General features: G+C 48.6%; 1 protein-coding gene across 2 annotated transcripts in view; it reads left to right on the plus strand.

Annotated features, from left to right (window-relative positions):
- Positions 1–27,761, plus strand: part of RPS6KA2 (ribosomal protein S6 kinase A2) — a 375,942-nt gene that overhangs the window by 68,986 nt on the left and 279,195 nt on the right. The window contains exon 3 of one of the 2 annotated variants that reach the window (XM_007186070.2): positions 1,767–1,817. In XM_007186070.2, coding sequence (XP_007186132.2) covers positions 1,767–1,817 — 51 coding nt within the window. Of the gene's footprint in view, positions 1–1,766; positions 1,818–13,011; positions 13,094–27,761 lie in introns of those variants that run through there. The other variant, XM_057527592.1, reaches the window with a different exon arrangement.

Genomic DNA, 27,761 nt, shown 5'->3' on the forward strand with positions numbered 1-27,761 from the left:
GTAAACACATCACTTATGTGGCGTTAGGGCTCACCCTTTTTCAAGCTGCAGAAACCAACTCAAACTGGCTTAAGCAAAACTGTCAATTTATCAGCTCCTGTCATTGAAGAGAGATGGCTTCTGGCAGGTTTGAATCCAAAGGTCTTGAAACTGTCAGTAGGACGCTGACTTTCTCTCCATCTTTGATTCCAGGCCCATTTCCTAGGTAACAACCTCCAGACTCAGAGCATCTGCGTAGCGGCCACCAGTGGCTGCAGCCTGGGCGGGCCCCCCCGCCGTGGGCTTCATGCCTGTCTCTGAGCCGGCACGGCACCCACAGAATGACGGGGCCTGGCTCACACCCCCGCCAGTGGTGCGTGATTGTGGTGGGGTCGCTTTCACTGGACCGCGTGGGATTTCCTGCCCACAGAAGGAAAGGTAGCCTTTGCTGAGGAGGGAGAAGCACTGTGGGTGGAAAGACCATAGACGTTGGCCCTATATGCCCCGTGCGGTGCAAGCTGGTATACGAGCTGCAAAAACAAGCAGCAAATCATGTAGAAGGAAACGTGTTCCTGCCATTTAACCATCACCGTCCAGCTGGGGGACATAAAGCCAGGACAGAGGAGCAGGAGCCGGGCTCGCAGCCTTGTCTGCACTGAGCTGCACCTGGAGGTGTTGCAGGTACCGACGGGCCAGGATTCTGTCCCCAGACGCACTGGTTTATTGGATCTGGGAGTTTGTTTCTAACGTGCATCCAATGTGGAGAACCAGGAATGTAAAGAAATTAAAGCGCTTGCAGGTAACTGTCCTCTGTCAGTCGTGTTGGGACACAGAGGCGGTGCAGGGTGAACTTGGGATGGTAGTGACAGCTGTGCAGATTTCTCTCTCGGTGGAGTCCCCCCAGGGCCCCCATTCTACTGCCCGTTAGGCAGGAGCATATCCCAAAGTCATGGGGGTGTATTCGGCCCCTCTGTCTTCTGACCCTTGAGCCACCATTATTAGTCAGGGGTGAAAGAGATTAATTTAAATGTGGCCCCTTTCTCCATCTTGTGTTTTAGTGGGTTTGAGCCCAGGAACAGAGAACAGAGGAGAAATGAGGGATAACGCAGAAAATGAAAATTGCACATCCACAGGGCCGTGTGTGCAGAAGTGGGCAGAGGCGTGATTTCTGTTCTCCAGACCCTAAAGCCACGTTCCTAAGTAAAATCTTCAGGTTATTTCAAACTTTGATTCCAGCCAGAGAGAGGCTTAGGAAGAGGAAGAGTGTCCTCGAAGTGTGTGTCTCTAGGCTGAACCCCTATGACTGAACATGATTGGAATTTTAATTAGGTGTCCCTTAGCCTGTTTACAGATTAGAATTCTTCTCCCCTGTAGCTGGAATGAACACCTTCTGTAGGATGGAGGGCCTTGAAGTCACCTTAAGACGTTAGCCCAGCCCCTGGTGATAAGCACAGCTCCCTAGTCAAATGCTGTGCGTCTGGAGATTAACAAGTGACTTTTTTTTTTTCTGGTTGCGTTTTGAGGTTGGTGATGGGAACATCACTTCCTTTGGCTGAATCGTAAAAGTTGCACAAAAGTTTGCCAGTTCCCTTCTTTCGGTGTTTACTGAAGGGCTTCCTGAAAGCTAGTGAAACTCCTCAAATTATTGAAAATCATGTGGAGATTTATGTTTAGAAACAAAAAAGTGCCAGGCTTGGTGAGTGTCCGTGTAACTGTCCTCACTAAGGAGCTACCATCAACGACGTCCTGTGACTTAAAGGAATTTTCTTCACTTTCTGCTCCCACAGGGCAAGTGTGACCCGACCTCGCTTGAGACAAAGGCAGCCCTGTCAGCTGAGGTAAGTAGCACTCGCGTTGGCTTGTCTTCCTCCGTGCAAATATCAGTTACATTTTTTTAATGTTAAACGTGAAGTCTTTTTCAATTTTTTTTGGTTATTTTACGCTGCCCGAAGTCCAGCAGAGCCAGCTGTGGTGTGCTTTCAGAAGAGCACAGCCCTACACAGTACAATGTAAATTCTTTGATGTTCTGCGCGAAACACAGAAATGCGAGTTGTGTAATAATGTCTTCGTACGGCAGGGGTCTGCCTTGTGCGTCAAACTGGGAAAGTCATCCTGCTTTCCCAGGAAGACTTGAGAGTTTTATTCTGAGTCTGTGGGCCATTGGGGGTATAATATATGTGATTTTATGTGCAGCCATTCTTTTAAAACTCTATTACGTGCCTTCACAATACGCTGGTGTTAAAAACAGCAAGTGAGATATCAGAGCAAGACAGGGCTGGGATGCCGGGTGTCGCATGCTGTCTGCCTGGGGATTGGTGGGCTGGCGGCTGGCCAGCTTCAGGACCCTACTGCGTGCATGTTCAGGGTCCATCAGAAGCTTTTGTGGGAATTAGGCCTAAAATGAATTGTTTTAGATGGAGGTAGATTTCTTATAGTATTTCAAGCAGCCATCTGGTTCAAATACTCACATAATAAGTAAGGAATTTTATGAGGTGGTTTTCTGGGTGTTTTGTTTCTCCAGCTCCCATGATCCCAGCAATAGTAATGCTACGTGTACTAGCAAAGCCGAGGCACCTGTAATCGTCGGGGCTACAGATTCCCCACAGGCACGGCGGGTACAATGGGCCTGTTCCCTGTAGCTACCAAACAGGTCACAGAAGCCAGGGTTCAGGTCAGGCTTATTTAATTTATGTGATTGCATCAGACTATGTTCTGTTCCTCCTAGACAGAAATACTCCTGGTTTTCGGCATATTGGCATCTTTCTAATAGTCCTGTTTCACCAGCCTTGCCAGGGTGGTGGGCCACCTGGAACCCGTGCAGGTCGGGAGCTGCTCCAAGAAGTGAAGGCTTCTCAGCAACTCACCGTGGGTCTGGGGTCCCCAGGGGCTGTGCGGAGCCCCGGTAGTTCCAGGACCTGTATTCCTGGAGCAAAGGAAGCTGGGGCTGTGAGTGGCCGAGCTTGCATTTGGTTGCTGGTATTCATGCAAACAATGCTTATCACTGAATGTGCCAGGGTGTTACTTTTTACACACCCGGGCTTTTCCTCTCCGGGTCTGATTGTATTTTTGTCAACAGCCCAACACGAAGAATTTGGTTGAAAAAAAGGTCCTCGCTACTGTCAGCTTGTATGAATTAGATTTCCTTATTAGACATAAAAATTGTGCCAGTAGAATTAAAAATTAATGATTTTTTTTATATGGCTATATAAAATCAAGGCGGTTCTAATTATTTTAGCTAAGTGACTAGACAGATGTCAGGACTGTTTTGAACTGCGTCCTAATTTGAGTAAACTCAGGAGACAAAGTGAGTTGTGGCACAAAATTGACCTTTATACTTTTCTCATAACCTATTCTTGGTCTAGTTTATAACCTGTTCAAGGAAAAAATAATTAAGCTCTAGCTGGTGATTCTTAGCAAGATGTTATTTGGCTTTATATGGAAGCACACAGATGCATGAGGAACTGTGTGTCTGGTGGAAAAAATCAAGTCTCATCGTCGTACTCATCATCATGATCTGCGTTTGGACCAGCCACAGCGAACAGGAGTGACGTTTCAGGATGAGCACATTGCTCTTTTCTTGGTCGTAGAAATGAACGTAGGCAAATAAAAGGAGTCTGGTGGGTGATGGGCTGGGTACCGGGGTGTGATAGAGACGCGGGGCCCTTGGGCGTCATTTCCTCTGCAATCGATGGCCAGGCCTACAAGGTGTGGCCTGTAAGACCCACGGTCGGGACTGGAAAGCTTTTCAAGGAGGGTGGTTGTTTCTATCAGGCCTGGATCACATCCTAGTCGAGGCTTCTGGGAGCCCAGGAGCAGCTGCTGGGGGTGGCCTGCTCCCCTCTAGGACTCTTAGCCCTCCAGAGGGTGAAAATGCTCGGGCGTGTTTTCAGATCCACCTTGAATATGATGAGCGGGAATCCCTTCTTATATTGAGGATAAAACCCACAAATCAGACCTGGGAGCACCCTGAAAGTATGAAAAAGGTCCTAAGACAGCAGTGAATCACAAGAGTTTTCCTTTCCCTCTCTCTCTCCCCCTCTCTTTCCATATGTATTTTTAATAAGACTTTGCAAAACTCTGTGTTAAACAGATTGTTACACCAACTGAGAGTATTAGAGGGGCTCCTGTTTAAAATCCTAACACAGATTTAGCTGCTGGGGTGTGAGCAGGTGCTACTTACAACTTTGATAGGAAATATAATGATATTTTACCAGGAATGTCGTGGAAGCAGCTGATTGGCTGACACAGCGATTAGTCATTTGCATCGTTCACGTGATAAACCCCCCACTGGCCTCCTGTTTAACAGCTAATTGAATTTCCTCTTTCTCTATTATGGTTTCACTCTTTATTTGATTTTATAAGAAGAAATTTAAAAAGGAGACAGAGGAGGTTAAAATTCCAAGGGGAGGATATTTCTTTGCCCAAGCACTCACCCTGCACAGGACAGAAGGGTGGCTTCTTTAGAGCAGCTTCTGCCCCTGTGAGGGTAGTTTTGGTCTTTTCCCTCTTTTTTTTTTTTTTTTCTTTACTGCTTTGGAATGAACACACATGCCCTTTCTAGAGAGTGGACTGTTCAGTGAGCTATTATTGGGTGGAACTGTATAGGAAAGAAAAAGCAATTGTTCCCTCAGTTTCCTGCTGTTTGGAGCAGAGGAATGAGGCCACTCCTGGTCATTACTGTGCAGGACTTGAGGCCAGACTGCAGCTTTACGGGGGGAGACAAGGGCAGACAGACAGTCTTGCACGAAGATGAAGAGCAAGGCCAAGGCTGTGCCCGGACGTGAGGACAGGCCCTGTGCCCCATATGCACCTGTCCACCGCCTGCCTGACATCAGGGGGTGTGTGTGTTTGTGTTGTGCCTGTTTGGTGTTTGTTTGTTTTTTTTTATAAATTTATTTATTTATTTGTTTTTTATTTTTGGCTGCGTTGGGTCTTCATTGCTGCACGCGGGCTTTCTCTAGTTGCTGAGAGCAGGGGCTACTCTTTGTTGTGGTGCGCGGGCTTCTCATTGTGGTGGCTTCTCTTGTTGGGAGCACGGGCTTTAGGCACGCGGGCTTCAGTAGTTGTGGCTCACGGGCTCAGTAGTTGTGGCTCACGGGCTCTAGAGCACAGGCTCAGTAGTTGTGGCGCCCGGGCTTAGTTGCTCCGTGGCATGTGGGATCTTCCCGGCCCAGGGCTCGAACCTGTGTCTCCTGCATTGGCAGGCGGATTCTTAACCACTGCACCACCAGGGAAGCCCTGATGTTGTTTTAATTCCTAATAATTTCTGAAACAATCCATTCTTTTGCCAGATACCTCAATATGCAACTAAATAAGGTGGTGACTCAAACTTAACCCTTTGAAAAGAAACTTAGTTAAAACTCTGCTGGTGTGCGTGGAACACGGTGGCCACTCAATAAATATTGGTGAAATATTAACCCGGCCTCGCCTCTTTTCCGGAATTCCTGGCGAGTGGAGGCCCGGCTGAGACACTCCTGTATGACAGACAGTCCCCAACTGAGTCACAAAGTAGCTTTCAGTTTCGAATTTTGAAAGGGAAGCATGAGCTGGCTGGTTTCTCTTTTCTGTTTTGCCTTGTAATGACCATGCCTTCATCTTCTCATCCAGGACCAAATTGATCCTCTGAGGATTTGGAGCCTTGGAATAAGGGTGACTTTTCTGTTTTACTGCGTCTTTTTCACCAAATCCTTTCTCGCCTCTGCCTTGAATCCTGAAGCGTGTGAATTGATGTTCACAGGTGTGCTTTGCGTCTTGGTAGTGTTGACAGAGGGGAAGGTGATGGGTGATATTAACAAATGTGTGGAGCAGAGGGAATCAGATGCAGGAATCTGGGTTTTCAGTCTGTTTTCAGGGACGGAAGTTCTGCCACGGAGCTGAGCTGCCTCCACCTCCACTGACTCAGCTCCGGGTTAAGGCTCTTCCTGCGTTCAGGCCCCAGTGGGTGTGTGGACGTCTGTGCAGGGCCGGGGTTACATTCCTCCCGCCCCCCATCGCAGACCCGGGGCAGGTAAACGAAGGCACGTCAGGACTGCAGTGTCACAAGGATGGGTGCAGACATCTCCACGGGGCAGGTGGGGTACCAAGGGATGGTTCCAGAACAGTTGTGGTAGCAGAGGAGATGCCTACAACTAAAAAGAAGCACAATGCAACCTCTGTGCTTTTTTTCATTCCCTCCTTGAACAGTCACGAAAGAGACAAATACAGTCTCATTCCTATATTTCTGTAGTTGTTGGACGGTCTCTCCCAATCTGTGTGTAGCTCTTCAGTGGAAACTAGCTAAGTATTCAGAGGCAGATGTGGAGCTAGGAAAATCCTTTGATCGAGGTCATACTTTTAAATTTCCTTTGGGGATATCTGGGAAAAAAACTAAACATTAATTTTAGGGAAAAAGCTCACCCCAAATTTTAACATATTCAGCTACAACTTCCCATCCCCCAACCAAAACTGACAAGATTTACAGGAAAAAACATCCCCAAATTCCTAAGCTTGTTCATTAAGTTCTAGGATCCCAGGTGATCCTTGTTTCTTCTTCATGCTTTTCTGTAATTTCCAAAGAAATTTAAACTACTAATGCAATAATCATATTTTAAGAAATAATTAGCTAAGACTCAAGTCATCCTAAAAATATTAAAATAACTATAGTCATTCGGTGATGATTATATTACAGATGTCTGGGATTTAATAACAGATGGCTAACACTAATATCTTAGATAATTTCACCAACTGAAGGGGAAATTTAGTGGCATTTAGTGACAAAGAGCATGAAAAGAAGTAGTCAATTCATTAACTGACAAGTCATTGCAATTTACTAGGCGGCATAAGAGTTGTCATCATAATTATACACCCAAGCAACCCAAAGGGTTTGAGATTTCTGCTTGACATTTGTAGTTCACCTTGTAAATGTCTCCGTCATAATCATGGCCATAATGACATTGCCCTGTGGCAAACCAGAGAAGGAGGAAGTGCTCTGTTTATTTCTAACAGGCATTAGGACTGTGCCGTCGTGAAGGCCAGCACCTCACTTCCTACTCACTCCCTCCACTCATTAGAACTGTGTACCTGCCATTGGTCAGGCAGCTTCACTGGGTCACTGTTTCCTTACCGTTGTTACTGCTCGTATAGACGAGGGACTGGAGGTCAGTACAACCAAAAGGTGATGCTTAGTCTTGTGTCTTTCAAACAAGCAGGAAGCTTTTCAGTTCTCTCTTATAAATGCCAGCTCGCCATCTTACACCTGCTACTGCAATTTAGGGTAGCATTTTCTAAATCATGGTCTCATGGGGGAGAAAAGAGCCATGGGAAATCATAGCTATTTTTTATAATCTCCTAAAAGTTAAACAAAGCTACTATTGTTTTATTACAAGTTGGCCTTGTATGAGGCTCTATACTAGTGTGCACCCAGCCTGTCGATCCGCTACAGATGCAGTGACTCCAGGGGGATTAAAAATGTCAGAGTGGGGAGCTCCTTGGCCGGCCAGCCGTACCTGACGCACCTGCGGAATAGCAGCCAGCAGTGGCCCCGGCCACGCCTGGGAGCTTTCCCCAGCCCTTGGTCTTCTGTGGAGCACAGCCTGGGAAACACAGCTTATTGGGCTAGAGATGCCCCAGGCCTTACGATGTCAACACCCGCGACTGCTTCGACAGAAAGAGCTCTCCATACTCCTTTCTCGAAGGCATAATGTCGCCCTAATCCTGTGATGCTTCTCGTATGATTTTACTTTGGGGTGCTTCCCTTCCTCAGCACACAGCGACCGTTCTTTATACCGTTCGTTACAGCACTGGCTTTGACCAGTAGTGTGGTCACGTTGTAGGATGAGAAAAGGACCAGACCAGAAGCCCACGGACCTGGGGCGGAGGCCTACCCTTGCCCCACTCGGCTACTTCGTAAATATGACTTTGGTTAGGCCAGGTCACCTGGCTGGGTGGCTGTGAAAGGATGGAACTGAACGGGAGATAAACTGTCAGATCTTCTAAGTACTTAGTTTTTCTTCCATATATATATTTATACGTATACATAAACACACACAGATATACTCTCTCTATAAATATATAAATGTGTAGAATACAAATGATACGTTCACAAAAATACAGATATATTTGTTGCTTGTGGCCTCCAGGTTCTTTTCACAAACGTTCCGTTCACGTTATTAGAAGTTGCTCATTCGTCATCGAGGATTTCCACTGCACTTTTGAGAGTATTGACCCTCCAGCTCCGGTGCTTGGGGAGGCTCATGGCCCTGACTCGAGCGGGTGGTAGAAGGCCAGCATCCCCCCACCCCCGGTCCTGCACACCTGCTGGCCGTGGGCCGACCAGCCTTCCCGTCGGGACGTCCCCGCGTGTCGGCTTCGCCCCTTCCCACCCCCAGCCCTCTCTGTCCGCTTGTGACCTACTCTGGTCGCTTCGATCTCACCACAACCGCTCTCATAAGAAGGGAAACGTGCTCCGTGTTACTAGATCCCATGCATGACCTCCTGGTACCTCTTCAGCTTGATCTGCCAGCAGCGGCGGTAGCATGGACCACACTCCCTCTCGGGAACGCCCACTCCCTTTAGCGGTGGTGGGTCAGGCCCCTGGCTTCCCCTTGCCTTGTGGTTCTTCCTTGTGGGCCCCCTCCTTTGGGTCCCTTTCTTCCACCCATCCCTTACGTGTCCCTAAACCCCAATGTGCTCTCAGCTCCCGTGCGCCAGGAGGGCCATCTGTACCCCTCCCCCACTGGGGGTCACCAGCCCCTGAGCAGTGATCCTCAAAGCGCGGGTGTGACCATGTTCTCGGTGGTAAGACACTGACAGCAGCCCTGGTGTCCGCAGACTCCACGCATGTCCCTTCCATTTAGAACTCTGCGTGCTTTCCACTCTTTCTAGCTAAACAGTAAGAATCCTAAAATAAATGATCTTAGGGGAGTTCTTGAAAAGCGTTATGTGTGATATAATCAGTATTGGATGGTGGACGTGTGGACAAAAACCGAATCATGAGGTCATAAATTTGAGGAAAAAATCTTTAAAGGACACTTTGCTCTTTCTCAAGATAAAAGGACATTTATATCTCTTGTTTTGTTGACTTTTTTGGTTTTTATTATTCCTTTATGTTTTGTTTTCCTTTAATTTGTTTAACAAACCCTTGTATAATGCTTTTATGTCCCAGGCACCACTCTAAGCACCTTACAAACATTAGCTCTTTAACACTCACATCCGTGTGACGTAGTCACCGTGATCGTTCCTGTCCCCATTTTACAGGTGGGAACGCTGAGGCAGTTACTGCCCAAGGTCGCACAGCTGAGGGTGGAGCTGAGACTTGGACCTGAGCTCTCCGGCTCTAGGGTCTTAGCCCAGTGATGGTGCTAAGTTGTAGACATTTGCCAAAATCAAAGACGATTTTCTCCTGTGATTTCTTTTGTGGAAGTAAATAACATGTTTACATTCTCTTCATATAACCCTTTGATGACTCAAAAAGAATTTGAAATTACCCTTAGCCTTCACTTTTTCCATGCTAAACAAACGACATCAAGCAGGGTTCAGCTAAGCCTGGAAATCAGAGACTCTGAGGCGAGAAACCGGATTCCTCCTAAGATCCTCCTCTTGCTCCAGGACCTCTAAGCCAGTGGGTCCCAGATTTTTTTTTTTTTTTTTTTTAGTATGAGACTCCTTGTTTAAAATAAAAATAATAATAAATCACAGGCCGCCCACCCACATCACAGTGGTTGCGTTTTCGTTATCCATGCATTGGGCAAAGCTGCATGAATCCTTCAGTGCCTCTACATGAAATGAATTGGTTCATCGTGGTGTTCATATTTGCAAGCTGTACCACGTGCACATCTGAAACAGCATCCGTTCAGCCTACGGAAGGTGACCCAGGTACCGTGTGGTCACCGGCAGTTTGCAACAGTCTCTGTACCCTCAGGTTGGGGGTCGCTGTTCTCTATGGAAAACTTAGGTGTCGTGGTTGTTTTTGTTTCACAGGCGTGGATGGGGTGGCAAAGAGCTGCTTTTCCTCTGTGGAGTTGTTGATTTACCTGAAACTTGGAAGCTGCTAGGAGTTTTACTAGAGGCTGAGTTTCTTAGGGCCTGGAGTCGATGGAGCACCCCGACACTGGCTGCACCCCGGTACAGCCCCGGTGTGCGATGGATACCTGCGTGCTAGAGCCCAGCTCGTCCGTGGAAAGAGGAGGCAGCTCCCCCAAGGATGCTTTCATTGAAAAATGTTTGTAAGCGTACCTCGTGCTGGGTACTCGGAGAGGTCTGCCACCTTTCCATACACATGCCCACGCGCGCACACACACACACACTCAGCACACGTACACATACAGCCCCTGTGGCTTCTGAAGAGAGCTAAGGGATTAGGCCGTCGCGGTTAGTGATCAAGAACGATGCCCTTAAAAAAAAAAAATAAAAAATAAAAAATAAAAAAAAAATAAAAAAAAAAAGAACGATGCCCTTCCATCCGTTTAGGGTTAGGGTGGCAGCAGCGAAGACGAGGGAGATTGAAGAGGGCAGGTGTGGGTGACATCCCTGTCCCTCCGCCCTACTGCATGGCCTCTTTGGACCTCATTTTCCTTTCCGTGACGCTGGATGATCTGTCTGTAAGGTTGCTGCACTTGTCTTAGCCCAGATGGGATAGACTCCGATACTTCATGGTGACCAGCAAATCCCAAATACCAGAGCGTCACGATATGGGGGCTCACGTCTTTCTCGCGGGGTCACTACACCAGGGGCTGCTCTCGGCAGCTGCTCTCACAGGCCCAGGGGGTCTCAGAGCTCCAGGGGGCTTCCACCTGGCAAGCCCACCGTCCCAGGGTTCTTTGTTCTAATCACGAGGCTGGGGTGGGGGTCAGGGAGGGTAACTTGTGCCTTTTAACGTCACTTGCGCTCCTGATCCCAGCTGTGAGGACTCAGCCACGTGGTCCCATCCTAACCAACCCGCCTGCATCCCGGGCCTGGGAAGAGGAAAGACGTGGTGAACACGTGGGGTGGTTTTGGACCCTACAGCTCTGAGATGTCTGTCTGATCCCTTGGGGGCCCAGAGAAATGGAATTCTAGGTTTTGTAAAGGAAGCCACGGCCTGCTGCTTCGAAGTTGACATTATGGTGTCATGGAAACACAAAATGGATGCTTTTTATAGTGGGGATGGTGGTTTATTTCCTGGGCTTGATAGTGCCAGCATTTTTGATTCGGCTGCTGGAGGACAGATGCCCAGTCTGACAGCAGTTCCTTTCAAGCAGGGACCAGTAAACAGTGGTAGCTGGTTTTCAAAATAATTTCTTTTAAAAATGTATTTGGAAGATGAGTAAGCCAAGATTGTCGTGACAATTTTCTATGGCATAAAATAAAAGGCAATTTCTTGCTATGGTCACCATGACAACATTCAGTTCACATACTTACACATACCTGCCGTTAAATTTCATTGGCAGTGAAAGGTTTCTATTGCCAAGCCACTAGATCTAACACGACCATGGCTTAGCCAGAGACCAAAGACCCCATCTTTTTGCTAATGCATTTTCCAAAGGACTAAGCCCGAGGTAATTACCTTTTAATTCCTGTGGAAGTTTGAATTGAACTGCAGTTTGGATAGTGTTACAAGGAGTCTGATAATTTTAGGTGGGGGTTGTTCAGACAGATACAGCGTTTACTTGGATAAAGGCGTGTTAATCAATTCTCCTATTCGGAGGAAAAAGAACATATAGAATATGTGCTCCAGAAGCAATGGAATGAATGATAAGTTGTTTTGGAAGAACAAATTTCCTGGAATAGCAACCACTTGAGAAACAACAACCGTACTTCAGTCATTTTCATTTGATTGGAAAGATGTGTTTAACATATTAAAGGACGAGATGGGCAGGGCTGTGCACTGCCCCAAATCCCGGCCATTTCTGTCCATTTCAGTCTTGAATATCCTCTTTATCTTCAATTCCTTCTTTTCAGGCCCTATAATTTTATACCAGTATATTTCTACACCCACAACCTTACCCATGACTTCTATCTTCCGTCACCTAAAAAGCTGATTGTTAGTTGGTAGTTTTTTCATATTGCATGTCTAGGCCTTCAGAGGAGGGAGCCTGTTTAGGTATTAAGAAGCAGCTTAAAAAAGGAAACTCTTAACCAGCAAAGGTCCACCTCTGAGCTGCTGCTCTGCTCTCAGAGGTTGCTTTGATGCTGCACCTGGCATGCTTCCGGCTGTACCAAGACAAAGCTTGATGCACAGCCATATAGGGCTGATCCTTCTGGAGGAAACATAGGGATTCAGTTTTCACAGGGAAGGCAAAGCAGATTTTTTTGTTACCCACGTGGGACACACTCCAAGTTGGCCTGTAGTAGATGGAGAGAAAAAGTGCATGTGCATGGGAGAGCATGCACCTGTGCACGTGTGTGCACGTATGCATGTGTGAGGGTTGTGTGCGTGCGTGTGCGTGTGCAGGGGTGTGTGCGTGTGTGAGTGTGTGTGTCCAGGCGTCCATGTGGAAGGATTACTCAAAGGACTAACACCGGATAACGCCAACCTTGCACAATCCGTGCGCATTAGTTGACCCGGTGCCACCTGAAAAACTAAGCCACCGTTTTTTATTTTGCCCCCTCCTCTCTGTCTCCTTCTCTCAGTGCCTGGGGGTGCCTTTCGCGCTCCGGCAGGTGGCAGGTGTGCTGCGGCGAGGGGCTCACAGCCCGCCCCTCGTGGCGTCTCTGAAAATTTCCCAGTTTTGAACACTTGACTCGGTCCACGTGGAGTCCGGCTTCGGCGATTCGGCCGGAGGCCGGGTACACCTGTTGAGGCTGCGAGCGCTGCGCGTAACTCTGCGCGGAGACGGACGCGGGCAGCCTGGGGGCTGGTTCACCGCTCCTTCCCCCCGGGGGGCGCGCAGGCCGGCTGGGCTGCGGCCAGAGCACGTGCTTCCCGCCGCCAGAGCCCCGCCGGCCCCGCGGCCGTCCTCTGCCGGGGGAGGGGAGGGGAGGGGCGGGGAGCGGGGGGCGTGGTCCTGGGCGGCGGCCGGGATGCAGGATGGGAGGAGGCGGCGATGCGGGATGCGGGGCGCGCGATGGCTCAGACCAGCCCAGCAGCCCCCGGGCTTGCGGACGGAGGATGATCGGGCTGCCGCGCAAGAAGCTGCAGAAACTGTTTCTCAGGAAGGTAGGGCGAGCCCTCGCGCTAGAGCTGGGGTCCGGGGGAAGTTTTGACGCTTTTTATTTACTGCTGGGAAACTGTGATAACGTGACAGATCTTGGCAGGTGAAGGGCAAGTTCGAAAGTTGTTTTCTGGGACAGAGTGAAATTCTGTGTGTCCTTAAACGTGAAAGGGTCGTAGGTCACAGATGGAGGCAAGGAGCAGGTCAGCAGCTGGCGTGAAGGCGGTTTTGCCCTCTTTTTGAGGTCGTGTTACAGCCCGAATGGACTTAATCTTATCGCTCTCGTGTATTTTCACGGTCGAGGGGAAGCGGGGCCACTCAGGCATTTTCCTGCAATTTTAGAAGCAAAGGGGAGAAAATGTGACAAAGTTGATGTTTATTGAAGCTGTTACTAAAAAGTAAAGTTTTAGGTGAAGAGAATCAGATTTAGAAGTTTGCCCTTAAAAAATTTTTTTTTGCCTTTTTTAGAACCTTTTTTATTGTAGTAAAACATACGTAACATAAAATTTACCATTTTAACCACTTTCAGTGGCGTTAAGTACATTCACATTGTTGTGCAGCCGTTCCCACTGTCCATCTCCAGAACGTTTTCGTCTTCCCAAAGTGAACCTCTGTGCCCATTAAATTATAACTCCCCGTTCCTCCTGCCCCGCCCTACCGAGTTTGCCCGTTTTTAAGTGAAATAACTCAAACACATAGTAGTCATATGTAATAAATATGCCTCAGATTACAGTCCAAACCAGGTCATGCAGAATAACTCCTGCAATCTGTTCTCTGGATTTGTTAGAGAAATTACTTTGAATTGTATCTCATATAACTGTCTTTAAAAACGATAGATATGAAATACAGGGTTTTAAACATCACAGACATACCCAGGGGGTATAGGATTTGTGAGTCATAACACTTTTTTGAAGAAAATCTGTGACTTTCCAACAACGTGCATATAATTTTTTTTAAGTTGGGCAAGAAATGTTCTGATTCTCTTGTTTTAGTAACTATCTCTAGGTGTGCATATGCATATATGCAAATTTGTGGTTAATAAATATTCATTTGTAGATCTGTATGCATGAAAATATAATATTGAAGTAAACTTATGTTTCACTTTAAAATCACTCCTGAAATAATATTTCTAATGATTTTATAAAGGGAAATGAAAGTCATTTCCTTCCAGTTTGGGGGTTAAGAAAACTGAGGCATTAAGGAACCAGGCGCATGTCTACTTTTAGAAGCATGAACAGATCTACTTGTAGATCCTGCACCCCCCGGATCCCAGCCCCTCACCTAACCCAGCCCTTAGGTCTGCGACGTCCTTACCCTCATTCCCCATGTGGCCCTTTGCTCTGATGTAAATGAACCTCACATCTCCGGTAGTATTTCCTTATTGATACCCCTTCTTATTCCCAAAGACATCGATAAAGTTAGCAAATACATTCAATAAGAGATTAAAAAGTGAGTAAATGCAGATACTGAGGCAAAGGAAGGAAGGTAGAAACTGGATCTGAAGGCAGAGGCGAGGTCAGAAGGCACAGCAGGCTGGAGGCCAGCTCTGAGCTTGCTGGCTTCCCAGGGGTGGACACAGTGTGAGCTCACACCACAGACAAAAGCCCAGACCCAGTTGTTCAGGTGGACACATCTCTTTCTGCCCCTGAGCCCAGAGAGGAGCATCTCCCGCAGGTCCTCCTAAAGAGGGCACCGCGTAAAAGCAGTGAACAGTGTGCCTAAGGGTAGCCCCTGCTAAGTGCAGCACGTTTCTCAGTAATGCCTTTTGTAATGCTGTGAATTGTAAGCACAGGGGGTCAGACCCAAATACAGAGCAGAAAAGCACTTCTATCCAAAGTCAGCTGTATGTGGTTCAGGTAAACAGCTCTCTGGAGAGCTACATCATCCAGGGACATTTGAAGCCATCTGGATGTCATACCCCCAGACAGTTCTCCATAGCTTTGGGGAGGAAATCCATAAATTTCATTAGGATTTAGCTTGGGTTCCTTGACAAGTACAGGAATGCAGACTCTCTATGTTGCAGGTTACGAGGAGGGGCTCGTAACATTTGGGAGCTGGAAGAGGTCTTAGAAATCACACAGCCCATACACTTCATGTTCTAGCTGAAGAGACTGAGGGCCTGAGAAGTTGAAATGCCTTGCCCAAGATCACAGGGTGAGCGAGTGGCAGAGCCTGGGTCAGACCCGAAGCTTCGGACACCCACTCTGAGCTCTTCCCTTTATCCCGTGACGGGGAGGGTTCAGCAGAGCCGCTAGAGGACTGGACGTGTGTCTCGCCGCCCGTGTTAACCCTGTCTGTATTATGGGGCTGCTGACCCTGGAGTGACTGCGCTGTTCCAGCCCCGGGCTAGCTAAGACAAATTCCAGATCCCTTGCTCAGGAGGGCACCTTCCGTATACAACCCAACCCACCCAGAGCCCACACCCTAACCACTCCCTCTGTGGCACTCTCCCACTCCAGGCCACCGTCCCCTGCCCGAATCACCCCAGGGCCAGGTACCCAACAGCTGGGGGCAGCCCCCGGGAAAGGTTCAAACTCGCCTGTCCTGAGCCTGCTCACCCAGCCTTGCCTGTTCCTTCCCGTGGAAACTGCAGTAAAGGCTCGCGTCTCCGCCCTCCTCCCGCCTTCTGACTGGTCGGCCTCCCTCCGTGGTCCTCCCCACACAGGGAGCCAGGGCCCTCCCTCTTGGGAACTGTGGGTAACAAACCACCTTCTCAGTGGTCGTTGTCTCCTGATCCACTGGCCTGGCCATACCTAAATAATAATAACAAAACCTGAACTTTAAAACACTGTTAGTTGTTTTTGAAACTTTCAGCGTGTATGTTGTGGGCAATGAGACGGTAGTAGGACCGAGTTCCTGTAATTGAGAAACCGCTCCAGGTGAGGACGGGCACCGGAGTGACTGTAATGAAAGCAAAGACCACACAGATTCTGCTTTAAGGAGAGGCTGCGGCTGCTATGTGCCCTGTCCTGCGAGGGGCTGAGATGGCTATCGGCTGGGGGTCGGGGGCAGCCCGGCCTGGGGGGCAGCAAAGGAGCGCATTACAGGTGAAGTGCGCCGCTGAGCAAAGGGGTCTCCCAGAATTTGGGTTCCTCATCATTGTTGCGTTGGACTACTAGGTTTCTGACACTGATCTGTCTTAAAATTTCAGATAAGTGAGCATCTTCATGTTTTCATTGTTAACCCTTGATAGCCCACGGGCAGATCAGTCCTGGATAGTTTTCCAGTTTCATAGATATTGAGGACGGTTTCACAGTCACACTGCCTGTAATAATGATAGGAGCTTCGTGGTAATCACACATCACATTAACAGTCCAAATGGGTTTCCAATGATGTGATGAGTTCCCACGCTGACAACAGTTCATGTTTCCCTGTGGGTACATTTCTAAACTGTGATGTGATTTTATTCTTAAAGCCATCTGAGTCAGTACGTTTTGTGCTTTTACAACATGAGAAAAGACAGCTGCGGAAGAATGTTTCATAGGGTCAACCCAGAGATGGTGATTTTTATATAAATATAGGACATTTTGTGTTTAATAAAGGATGAGAGGAAAACTTCTGACAGCATCATACACAGCTATTTTGTGATATAAAGTATAAGCAAAGTTTTGACTTGCTCGGATTAGGGAGGAGAAATGTAATTGTGTTGTTTTAAAAACATAAAATTGTGACAGATTTCTACCACATTTAAGAGCCACGAACAGAGATGCGTTTTAAAAAGCAGTTTATATTAGAGATGATGTGAAGGCAGCTAATCCCAAACATTTGCTATTTGAATTGTTAAAAAGTGGCTGCAGAAATATACGACCCACATCAAGGAGGAGAGGGCGGGGTCTGCAAAATGTATCCAATAAACATTTGCCAATTTATTGATTCTCTCTTCCCATGTTATCAATGAGAACTTATGTTCCAAGGAAGTTCACAGCAGCGAAGCTTCAGAGAAGCTGAGGAGAGAGGGTTAAGAAGGTCAGCAGCTAGAATCCAGGGAAGAAAGTGTCAGTGTTCTTGCTGTGGCTGTGACTCCAATAGCTTCGGGCCATCCCTGTGGCTCTTAAAACCCCTTGTTTGTGGTGGTTTGAAAACAGAGTGGAAAGAAACGTGGATCCACTTTCTGTCGCGAAGGGTGGTATCAAGAAAATACTGAGACAGCCCCTGCCTTGGAAAATATAACAGAGATTTTAGGATATAGGGTCTTTACAGAGATTAATTTTCTGAAGTTATGGCTAAAGTTTTAGTTGCAAGAGGTTTATTTTGAAATAGACAAAGAAAATCTGGTGAGTCCCGCTATATACCCGTAAGAGATGGCATCTCTTTGCTCTCCCTGAGGACGATGGCCCATCCCCTCCATAAACACTTACTGATGGGGCACTTGGTTTGCAGCAGCCGGGGACTAGGGGTACAGCCCTAACAGGCAGGTGGGCTTACCTTCAGTAGCTTACAGTCTTGCGGGACAGTCAGCCCCTGTGCCCCAGATAAATGACGCTCAGGGCCAGGATACAGAAATAGCGTAACTGCAGAAGAGAAGAGTTTGTTTTTAACGCCACGTACCAGGGAAACGGCATCTTGTTTCCGCCCTCTGCAGTGACTACGCCCACAGAATAAACTTCAGGATTGGGCCCCGTGTATCAGAGCAAGTAGGCCAGGTGCAGTTGGCGCATGGAAATATTTAGCTCCCAGCAGAATACATGAGGCTCGCTACGAGGATCAGGGATGGGGCCTCGGCAACCCCCCAGGTAAATCATCCCCAAGAGCATCCATCCATCTGGCCCAGAGTTCACCAAGAAATGAACCAACACCAGCACAAAACTGTGGGGAGGATATGGGAGGGGGGGCGGTAATCTCAACAGATAGTAAACAATCTCCAAGGCCAAGAATCATCCTCTTCCATGATAACCTTATCACTCACTATGGATCTACCATCCTTGAGTTAATTTAACTACTTAATAACTCATCAATATTCTATACCAGTGTCATCTTTTGAAGTAACTCTCTCCCCACAGTTTTGCTATCTACTGCATAAAATGAGATTTCTCTCTCTCTTTCTGTTTATTTTAAATTGTCTCCTTAAACTCAAGTGCCTCCTGCCGTTCTTGAACCTGAAGCTGAGGTTTTCAAAGACTGTCTGTGCCCTAGTTTTCCTTTCAACGTCGTGGGTGTGCTTCACAGACCCACGACTCAGAGTCTGAGCCCCTGTGTGAAGTCTCCATCATGTGTACAGATGGGCCTTAGGTGGGTACTGCCCAGGTGACTAAGGCTAGCCCTGTCTGGAGGGTCACAGATTATTAATAACTAACACAGAAACAAAGTCTTTATTTAAAATGATAAGCATCGAGTTGATCTAGTTTCTAATAAATGTGCATGAGCCATTGATGTAGCCTTTAGAGCAAGATTTTAAAAATATCAACAGCCAGGTACAGATTAAATGCCCTCTTGTTTAGACAGGAAAAAAGTGGTAACTCACAATCTACACAGACCCTGCCTGGTCTTGCCTCTCTGTTCTTTAGGGTCTCTTTTTCATGAGATGACTGGCTTCTGCCTTTCAGGATTTTCTTTGCTCCTTGGGTATGACTATGAATGTCACGAAGACCGTTCTTTTTGGTCCATAGATTTCCAGGAGTCTGTGCATCTGTTTGGCTTTGCATAAAACCCCCAAAATAGCTAAGTATTGGAATCCACTAGCGATACAAAATCCGATGCATCTGGCTTGAGCAAAAAATGGGAACTTACGGGGCTCACAAACTGAAAATTTAGAAATCCGTGATTCAGAGTTCAGAGACACTCTCCATCCAGGCTCCTGGCCTGGGTGGGTTCTTCCCAAGCTCCACCTGGTGGTCGCCGGCTGTTTCAGACTCATGTCCTCACACAGGCAGTCCAGAAGAAGACAGGGCCCTCGTCCCTGCCTGCTGTCAGCATCTGGAATCTGTCACTGAAGGGCAGTTCTCCATGGGGACAGGCCCTGAGACAGACAGGCCCATACCAGCTTCAGGCTCCCCTCTGAGGGTTCAGGCACGTGCTGACCATCTCCTGCAGTGGAGCAGATTGCCCACAGCGAACCTAGAGAAGTCCTCCCGTGACTGGGGTGGTTGACACAGGACTGTGCAGTCCCCTCCCCTGGAATTCATCAGTCCCCTTGGCCTGTGAGATCCTCCATCTGATCTCTCCTGGCCAGAGGGTCTTCCCACACCTCACCTACGAAGAATAAGCCGACAGCTTTGAAGTCACAACTGTGAAGTTTTCAGGGCAGCGTGGGGTTAGCAAAACCTCCTGCTGATTTGCCGAACTAATGCTGTAATATCTTATTTCTGTGCTGATTCCCCGCTGACCCAAGGAGGCTGCCGTGACCTGTAGCTGCAGGTCTTAAGCCTGGTGAGCTCAGCGGTTTGCTGACACCCCAAGGAAGGACATTTCGCACCTCCAATGTGGCCAGGATGCGGCCTCGCCTCTGTTTCAGGCAAATAGAATTTGTCCCCTGAGAGCTGTGCTTCCTCTCTGGATGTGATCACACTCTACACAGCAAGAGGGAGATCGCACCCCTGGGCCAGTTTTGAGTGACTCAACGGGGGGAGCTTGGATTTATGGGATTTCCAGCTTCACGGGTCACAGCGACACAGCAGATCTGCTTTTCTGCATCCGCCCCTTGCCTTGGATGGTGCACCTGGAGGACCCTGTGTCGGGACACGGGCTTCCTTCTCGCTGTGGCCACCCCACAGCGGGAGGCCCCACTGTCCTGCTGAGGCAGCAAAGACAGCCAGCAGGAGGGTCCCTGGCCCGGGAGAGCCGGCGTGAGTGTGCACTGGGTGCCTGGTGCATCCACACTGTGTCGAGGCCTCCCGGCAACCAGAGTGAGCGGGTTTGCTGTGTGAGGACACGGACTCCGTGTCGGGACTCAGGACGGGCGTTCCGGGGGGACGTGGAGGGGGGCATCCTTAGCGCACAGTGGCCACTAGGCAGCCCCGTCGTCCTGCGATTGTTGTCAGGCGCTCTGGGTACTGCCCGGCGGCATCCTCACTGGGCACCCACGACAGCACCACGAACGTGCCACGGCTCTTTCCTATCAGCCCCTGTCTTCTGAGTCATCTGTATTTGTAGGCACGATGGATTACCATCTCCACATTTGGTAGATCGTTTTAGACAGTGACCTGCTAGAGACTCTTTGCCAGGCCTGGAGTCCCCCAGGTGGAAAAGGTGGAAAAGCGCTGCCCGCACAGAACTGCGAGCTTGTAGTGCTCACAGCTGCAGCTCTGGCCGTGCCCACCTGCTCCCTGAATGAGTGGCCTGCAGAAACTCAGCAAGTGGATCCAGTCCTTGTTAGGGGCTGAGCTGTGCCCTCCAAAGTCCACATGTTAGAGCCCTCACCTCCTGGGCCTCAGAATGTGACCGTATTTGGAGAAGGGACTTTTGCAAAGGCGAGTAAATTAAAATGACATCATTAGGGTGGGCCCTAATCCCACATGAGTAGCGTCCTTATAAGAAGGGTGATTGGAGCATAGACACGCCCAGAGGGATGACCATGTGAGGATACAGGGGGAGGATAAGGAGAGAGGCCGGAGAAAGCAACCCTACTCACACCTGGGTCTCTGACTTCCAGCCTCCAGACTGTGAGACGAGATGTCTGCTGTCCGAGCCCTCAGTCTGGCTGTTTGTTACGCAGCCCCCGCTGACTCATGCAGTGAAGAGTGCTGAGCAGGAAGGCAGAGGGCAGGGGTTGTTCCCACTGCCAGGACGCATCGCCCCGGAGGTTGGGGTGGTGGCCCCCCTCCCGAGGGCGCTGCGTCCAGTCTGCAGCTGGAGTCCAAGTTCAGGCTCCAGTCACTGAGCGCACTGGGGTGATGCCCCTGCGTCCTTCTGTAAGCAGGGACGGAGCACTGCCAGCAGGACCCCCATTCTCCCCGTGTTCGCGGCCTCGCCCTTAAGGACACGTGGTGCGTCTGAGCCATCAGGCGGGCGGACGCTGCCCCAGCCTCTCCGGCCGAGTGGTCATGCCTGCGCCCCTCTACCTGCGGCTCCGGCTACCCGTGGGGCGGGGAGCCGGCCCTGTTCTTTCTCCTGCCCCTTGTCGCGGAGGCCTGTGTTTTGAAAGGCAGGAAGTACCCCTGGGACGCTAATTGCTCCAGGGGCCTCCCCAGACAACGGGCTCACCGTGGTTGCCAAGCTGCCCTGTGTTGGCATCAGGAGCCACCATGGCCCACGCCCAGCCTGCCTGCCCAGCTGAGGGGGCGGGACCCCGGCCCAGGCCTCAGGGAGCCACCGCGGCTGCAGGGGTGTGTGTCCTCGGGGACTTTTTAAAGAGGAAAGTGCAGGTCAGTGGACGGGGTTTGCTGAGCGCAGGGGGCTGTGTGCCGGGAGCGGCTGGGTGGTGCTTGGTGTTTACCCCGGGATGGAGGCGCAGGAACCACCTGCAGAAATCCAGGTTCTCAGGGGGCAGGTAGAGATGCCCAGACTTGCGATGCTGTGATGTCTTAGGGCCCCAGCCGGACAGGCCTTCTGACAGCAGGAGCTGGTGCGCTAAGGAAAATATTCAAAACTCCCATGTCCCTCCGAATCTCCATTTTCTCTATTTCTGCCTCGAAGGGAGACCAGGCCCAGCCCAGATGGGCGGCCACGGCCTGCGTGATGTGGGCCTGGTTTGTACTGGGTCCCATGGTGGGAAAGGTGAGGAGAGACAGGGAGAGGCCCCCTTGCAGCGTCTGTGCCCATAGGACGGTGCACAGATCCGCCCAATAAGTAAAAGCCTCGTCAAATCCTCGTGCGGGTCTTGCTGCACCAAGGGTCCCAAGGGAGCAGGATGGCCCCCACCCCAGGTGCAGGGGGCATAGCGTGCTCTCCGCAGAGTAGCAGGGCTGTTGCTGTGTCTCCCGGGGGCCACTGACCTCCTCTGCCTGTTCAAGTGTGCACGGCCAGAAGCATCTGCCCGATGGTGGTTTTTGGTTTTTTTAAAATTTTTTATTGGCGTATGGTTGATTGACAATGTTGTGTTAGTTTCAGGTGTACAGCAAAGTGAATCAGTTATACATATACATATATCCAGGCTTTTTTTAGATTCTTTTCCCAGATAGGCCATTGCAGAGTACTGAGTAGAGTTCCCTGTGCTCTACAGCAGGTTCTTCTTAGTTATCTATTTTCTGTATAGTAGCAGATGGTGGTTTTATATCCCACGAGCCTTAGGACGCGGGCTGCGGTGAAGCACCAGAATTCGGAATCCACTTAGATTCAGGCCTGTTCTGCGCTCTGCCTGGGTGTCTGGCTCCGTGGTTTCCCGTGGGTACTGCTCTCCAAGTCCTCCCCGCGGGGCCAGTCCTGCCATGTGGGCCGAGGGGTCCTCGCCTGCCACGTGGCCTGTGAGCCTGAGATGCTGGGACATAAGCTCTCCTGGGCGCCTTCCTGGAGGTGGTGGCTCGGTCCTCAGACAGTGCCTCGAGGTTCCCTGTGCGTCCCGTCGTGGGGCTGACAGCTCAGCCCCGTGCAGGAGGGTAGTTCTAGTCGGCCCTGGCTCTGGACCTGCCTGCTTTCTCAGAGAAATACGCGGAAACAAAGTACAGAAAAGCCAGCTCGGGTGGCAGTGCGAACAGATCTTTCTTGTCTTCTTTTTCCCTATCAGAATAGTCTTTGGGGAAATATATTAGCTTTTTTTTTTCCCCCCCCCACAATTCCTTAGCTCCATGACAAACGTCTTGGGGAGACTTCTGGCGCTGCCGGGCGGATGGCTGGTGGCGGTCTATCCCAGCGCCTGTATCCCCAGCAGCTCCGCTTCCTTGCGGGACCCGCCGTGGTGTTGGGGTCTCTGCGTGTCGCCCCACCGCGTGGGTGCAGGTGCCCCCTGGAACGCGGTTCGTCCTTGTCCTCTCATTCCCCGGGTGGAAATGACATTTGAGTCAGCAATTCATTAAGTGAACGTTGTAAGAAGTAAAAGTGTACGGCGTGGGACAGCGACGCCGCAGAGAAAGTGAAGGGCAGGGAAGGAATAGAGCCGGGAGGGAGGCTCAGGCGCGAGTGGGGGGTGAGCGGTGCGTGCCGGTCCGGGGGCAGCCACAGGCACCAGCACCCGGAGGACGGTGGGCTCCGTCTCCGCCCTCACGCGGCTGCTGGGTTGGGCCCTTCCTCACTCGCACACGCGGGGTGGGTGTGAGCAGTACATGAGTCATCAGCACATTCTTAATGACACGAGGGTTCTAATTATCCTGATTCAATTAGGTGGTGTGCTCATTAGGGGCTGTTGAGTTATTCGCTCAAGTGCCAGCTTATGTTTGTTTTTGTGAGTTTCCATTTTCAATTAGGAGGAAATTAAATTTAGGGACCTGTAAAGGATGATTTGACATTCAGCATCTGAACTCAGATATAACACTCAGTACCCACCACGCCAGAATAACATAGGGTGCGTTTGCTTCAGATCGTGCTAAAATCAACCAGAGCCCCCTTTGAAATCCTCCTCGATCCCACCCGCCACCCGGTCCCCGCCAAAGGCAGCCCCTGGCTTGAATTTGACGTGTGGTCGGTCCCTCTTCTCCACGTCTTTGCGTTTTAAAGCATACGTATAACCAATCTGTGTTTAAACAGCACGTGGAATTGTTTTATGCATTTTCAGCATTTCATCAGTGGAATTAACAGTGCACATGTTTTTCTGCCACTGCCTTTTTCCTTCAACGTGTTACTGATTGTTTTGTCTTTCCCCTTGATGGGCATTCACATTATCTCCAGTTTTGGGCTGTTAGACACGGCTGCAGTGGCAGCCCGAGTTTCCTGCAGTTACAGCCATAGGAGTGGAATTGCATCGTAAAGTATGTACATTTTCAACCTTATTAGGTGCTGCCGATTGCTCTCTATTTCAGTTTCTACTAAGTGGGAGGACTTGATGTCTTCAGACTTTTTAAACATTTTGCCAAACTAGTGCATGAAGTATTTTGTGTTTCTCTGTTACTGGTGAGGTTGGGCATTTATTGAAATATTTTGTTGACCATTCTGGTTTCCATGTGAATTGTCTGTTCACGCCCTTTGTTTATTTTTCTGTTGGGTTATGTCTTCTCCTTAATGATCCCTGATGTTCTTTATAAATTTTAGACACTCATCCCTTGTCATTAAGGCTGCAAATAACTTCACATGGTTTGTTGTCTTTATCTTTGTCTGTGTGCGGGGTCTTTTGCAATACGAAGGTTTTGAGCTCTTCTCTTTGTTTGTCATTTAAGAAGTTCTTCCTACCTAAAAACATAAAGACCGTCTCCTTTTTCTCCTAATACTAAATTATTGTACTAAATTTGATTCTGTGTATGGTGATATAGGAATCTAATTTTATTTTTCTTGTAGAGAGACAATTATTCTCTATGGATCCATTGAACAGTCCATCCTTGAGTTGCCTCTTTTTCTCTCTGTACATTTTAGGTGCTATGAGCCCCTTAGCCACCAGGAAAGTAAACAGATTATTAGGCTGAAAATTATTTTTGATGTAGGCACTAGGACACGTGATCATTCTGAATCATAGTTTTCAACAATGCTGGACCGGGTCACATCGTTTCTTAGGCTGCAGAAGAAGAGGCATTGAACGTGGACCCGGCGCGGGGCAGATCGCACCTGGTTTCTGTGTTGTGCTCACACCCCGCACTCTGCAGGGAACAGAAACCAGGAGGGGTTCAGAGATGTCTTAGGGGCACCCTTCCCCCACCGGCTAGAATGTAAGGGCCTTGGACGTGGGCCTCGGCACTTGGAGCAGGCCTGGCCCTGGAAGGTGTTCCGTAAATATTTAGTGAATAAGTTCTCGTAAAGCACGTCCTATAGGAAACAATGAAGGAACTGGTGTCGTAACAGGCAGGAAAGAGCACCGTAAAAACAGGCTAGGTTCCCCAATACTTGGCCATTTTGTGGGGGGGCTCTGGATACTGTGGGTCCAGTGGGTGGAGGCCGTGGGGAGGCACGTCTGGTTCACACGAAGCTCTTCTCAGATTTGGAGCCTTCCCAGGATGCAGTGACTCAGCTGAGTGGACCTGTGTGTCCCGTCCTGGGGGTTTACGCGGGGCGGCCTTGGCCAGCGGCGGGCTGTGCAGAACTGTGAGTGTCCTCTGCGATCTTGGCGGTCCCCGGCCTGAGGCTCCCGGTCCGTCAACGACAAGCTCCTTCTCTGTCCTCTATGGACTTTACAGGGTCCGTGCTCTTCTGTCTCAGTCACCTGACTCAGGTACAGTGAAACCTTAAGAAGTGCAGCCGATGGGCTCCGGGTCTGGTCTAAATGGCGGCGCCCAGTTTTTAGAGAAAGCTCTAATAAGGATGTCCCTGAGTAGAAGCTAGAGGATTTTTGTAAATGTTTAGGGTTATGCTATTGACCTAACAATCATGTTCCAGTGATCCATTTGGGGATCCTTATACCTAGTGGGTTTCTTGGAGTTCATAATTCTATCTGACCAAAGATTTTTTGCATCACAGCTTTAAGTGACTTGCAGGTTTAGGACTATTTAAATATGGAATAGCACTGTGAAAAATATCAAGGCAAAGAGGAAATGTTAAAGTCAGTGAAGACATGAGTTTAGACAAGTTAAATCTGAATGACTCATTGCAGACACTAAGCTTGTCCTGAGTTTTATAAATATCTGCTAACTCTTGTAAATTTTATTTCTGATGTTAGGGGTTTTTTTTTCTCCCATCCGTTTAAAAATAACTCTTGATTTCTTCTACAGTCTCCATTGAAATAATATTGCTGGCGTTTGCATGAGACTGTTCACATTTTCAACCTGTATGTGTTTTCACAGATACTCATCTTGTAAACATACAATCGATGTGTCTGGGCTCTAACCACGCCCCTGTTGTGTTAGGCTCGGGAATGTGTCATGGAACCATTGGCAGGAAAGGACTGAATAACCTCTAATGCTTTTGGGTATTTTCTTGGTGGCAGATCCCATTCCTGGAATCAAAGATTTCTCCTTCAGGACTTTTCTTTTGAAACTCCATGGATTGGTACCACCCAAGTTCTGTGTAAAAGTTTGCCATCTCCCTGTATCCAATTATGTAGATTTTTTAACGCAGGAAAGCCATATTCTCTTTCATCTGTGAAGTGGCACCCATTCCGGTAATATAGCTGCTAGGGCTATAGGGACAATGGAATTGGTCAAGCTTGGAAGACAGTTAAATATGCCAAACTGTAAGGCAGCACCTGGCTCAAAGTCACCATGAAAGGCTCTAGTGTTAGCTGCTGCCAGCACTGCTCTCTGACTGTGACGGCCACAGTGGAGCCCTCTGTGTCATGATCTGCCTTGGTCTTCTTGCTGCCCAGTATCTGGCTCTGCTCTTGAATGGCCTTGGTACCTGGCCCTTCCTTTCTTCCTGCACCTGCCCTTCCAAGTCCTCCTCCAAAGCTGGGCTCCATTGCCTTCCAGTAAGTAATGCACCTGGGGGACTGACCTATGGAATTTTCTGGAAGCGTTTCTAAAATGTTGGGAGACTTCCTCCCAAAACAGTAGTTTTTTAGGATTGTTGAGTTATAACTTTCCTTTCTGTCATTTTACTTATAATAATAATGAACTGGAAACAACCTACATTAATACAGGATTATATAAGTATATGACTGTATCCTGTACATTAATACAAAATTGGAATCTTCAACAATAAAATAGATATTGAAATGTTAGTTGATAAAAATATCCACATGTATGAAATGCGAAAGGCGAATTATGGCAGTCATTTGGCAAAAATTATATTTTGATTAAAAATGAGTATTATCTATGCATACAAATTCTAGAAGGACATAAAAAACAATATCAGAAGTGATTCTCTGTAAGTGGTAGTGTTACAGACTGTTTTTATTTTACTTGGTATACTTTTTTCCCATTACTTTTGTAATGAGAAATAGTAGTTTTTTTCATAATTAGAAAAATAAGGTTATTTCTCCTTATGAAAAAATTAATAAATAGGGTAAAATAAAGGGGATTTAAGGTTCATCTAAGCAGGGAATATAATGCTTTTAGAGTATTTTCTGAGCAGTGAGGATGGCTCTGCTTCTGTGGGCAGTCTCTTGTCCTCTAATTGTCATGTGACTCCTGCCCTAAATTTTCCAAAAGTAGAGGCATATTTTTTTAATCTCTAAGTTACATCAAGTAATATTTGAGCTCTTCTTGTGTACATAGCCACATTGGGGCTAGAAGAATGTTGGCACTGATGCCCTCAGGTAGCATGTAATCTAGCTAGGACCATAGGCTCAAAAAACTCTGAGACAGAGTTTCTGAGACAGAAAGAGGCAAGTGTGGTGATGACAAGAGGAGAAGACAGATCAGGTTGTGAAAGTACAAAGGAGGGGAGGGGGGAGATGGTGGGGAGACCAAGAAATTTCCAGGGGGAAGGTGGTGTTTGGACAGTGCAATAAAAGAGGAGTGCATTAGTTATCTACTGCTGTGTAACAAACCACCCCAAAACTTAGTGGCTTAAAATAACCCAGGTTTATTACTTCACAGTTTCTGTGGGTCAGGAATCGGGGTCCTGAGCTTCAGGGTCTTTCACAGGCTGCATTCTGGGTGTTGGCCAGGACTGGTCTCGAATGAAGACTCAGCTGGGGAAGGACTCACTTCCAACCTCACTTGGTTGGACCAAGGGCCTCAGTTTCTTGACACACAAGCGTCTCCGACACAACAGTTTGCTTTATCGGAGCCTGCAAACTGAGAATGCAGTAGATCGCTAGCAACACGAAGTTATAATTTCTTG

The sequence above is a fragment of the Balaenoptera acutorostrata genome, chromosome 14 (assembly GCF_949987535.1).
Source record: "Balaenoptera acutorostrata chromosome 14, mBalAcu1.1, whole genome shotgun sequence".
NCBI classification, from domain to species: Eukaryota; Metazoa; Chordata; class Mammalia; order Artiodactyla; family Balaenopteridae; genus Balaenoptera; species Balaenoptera acutorostrata.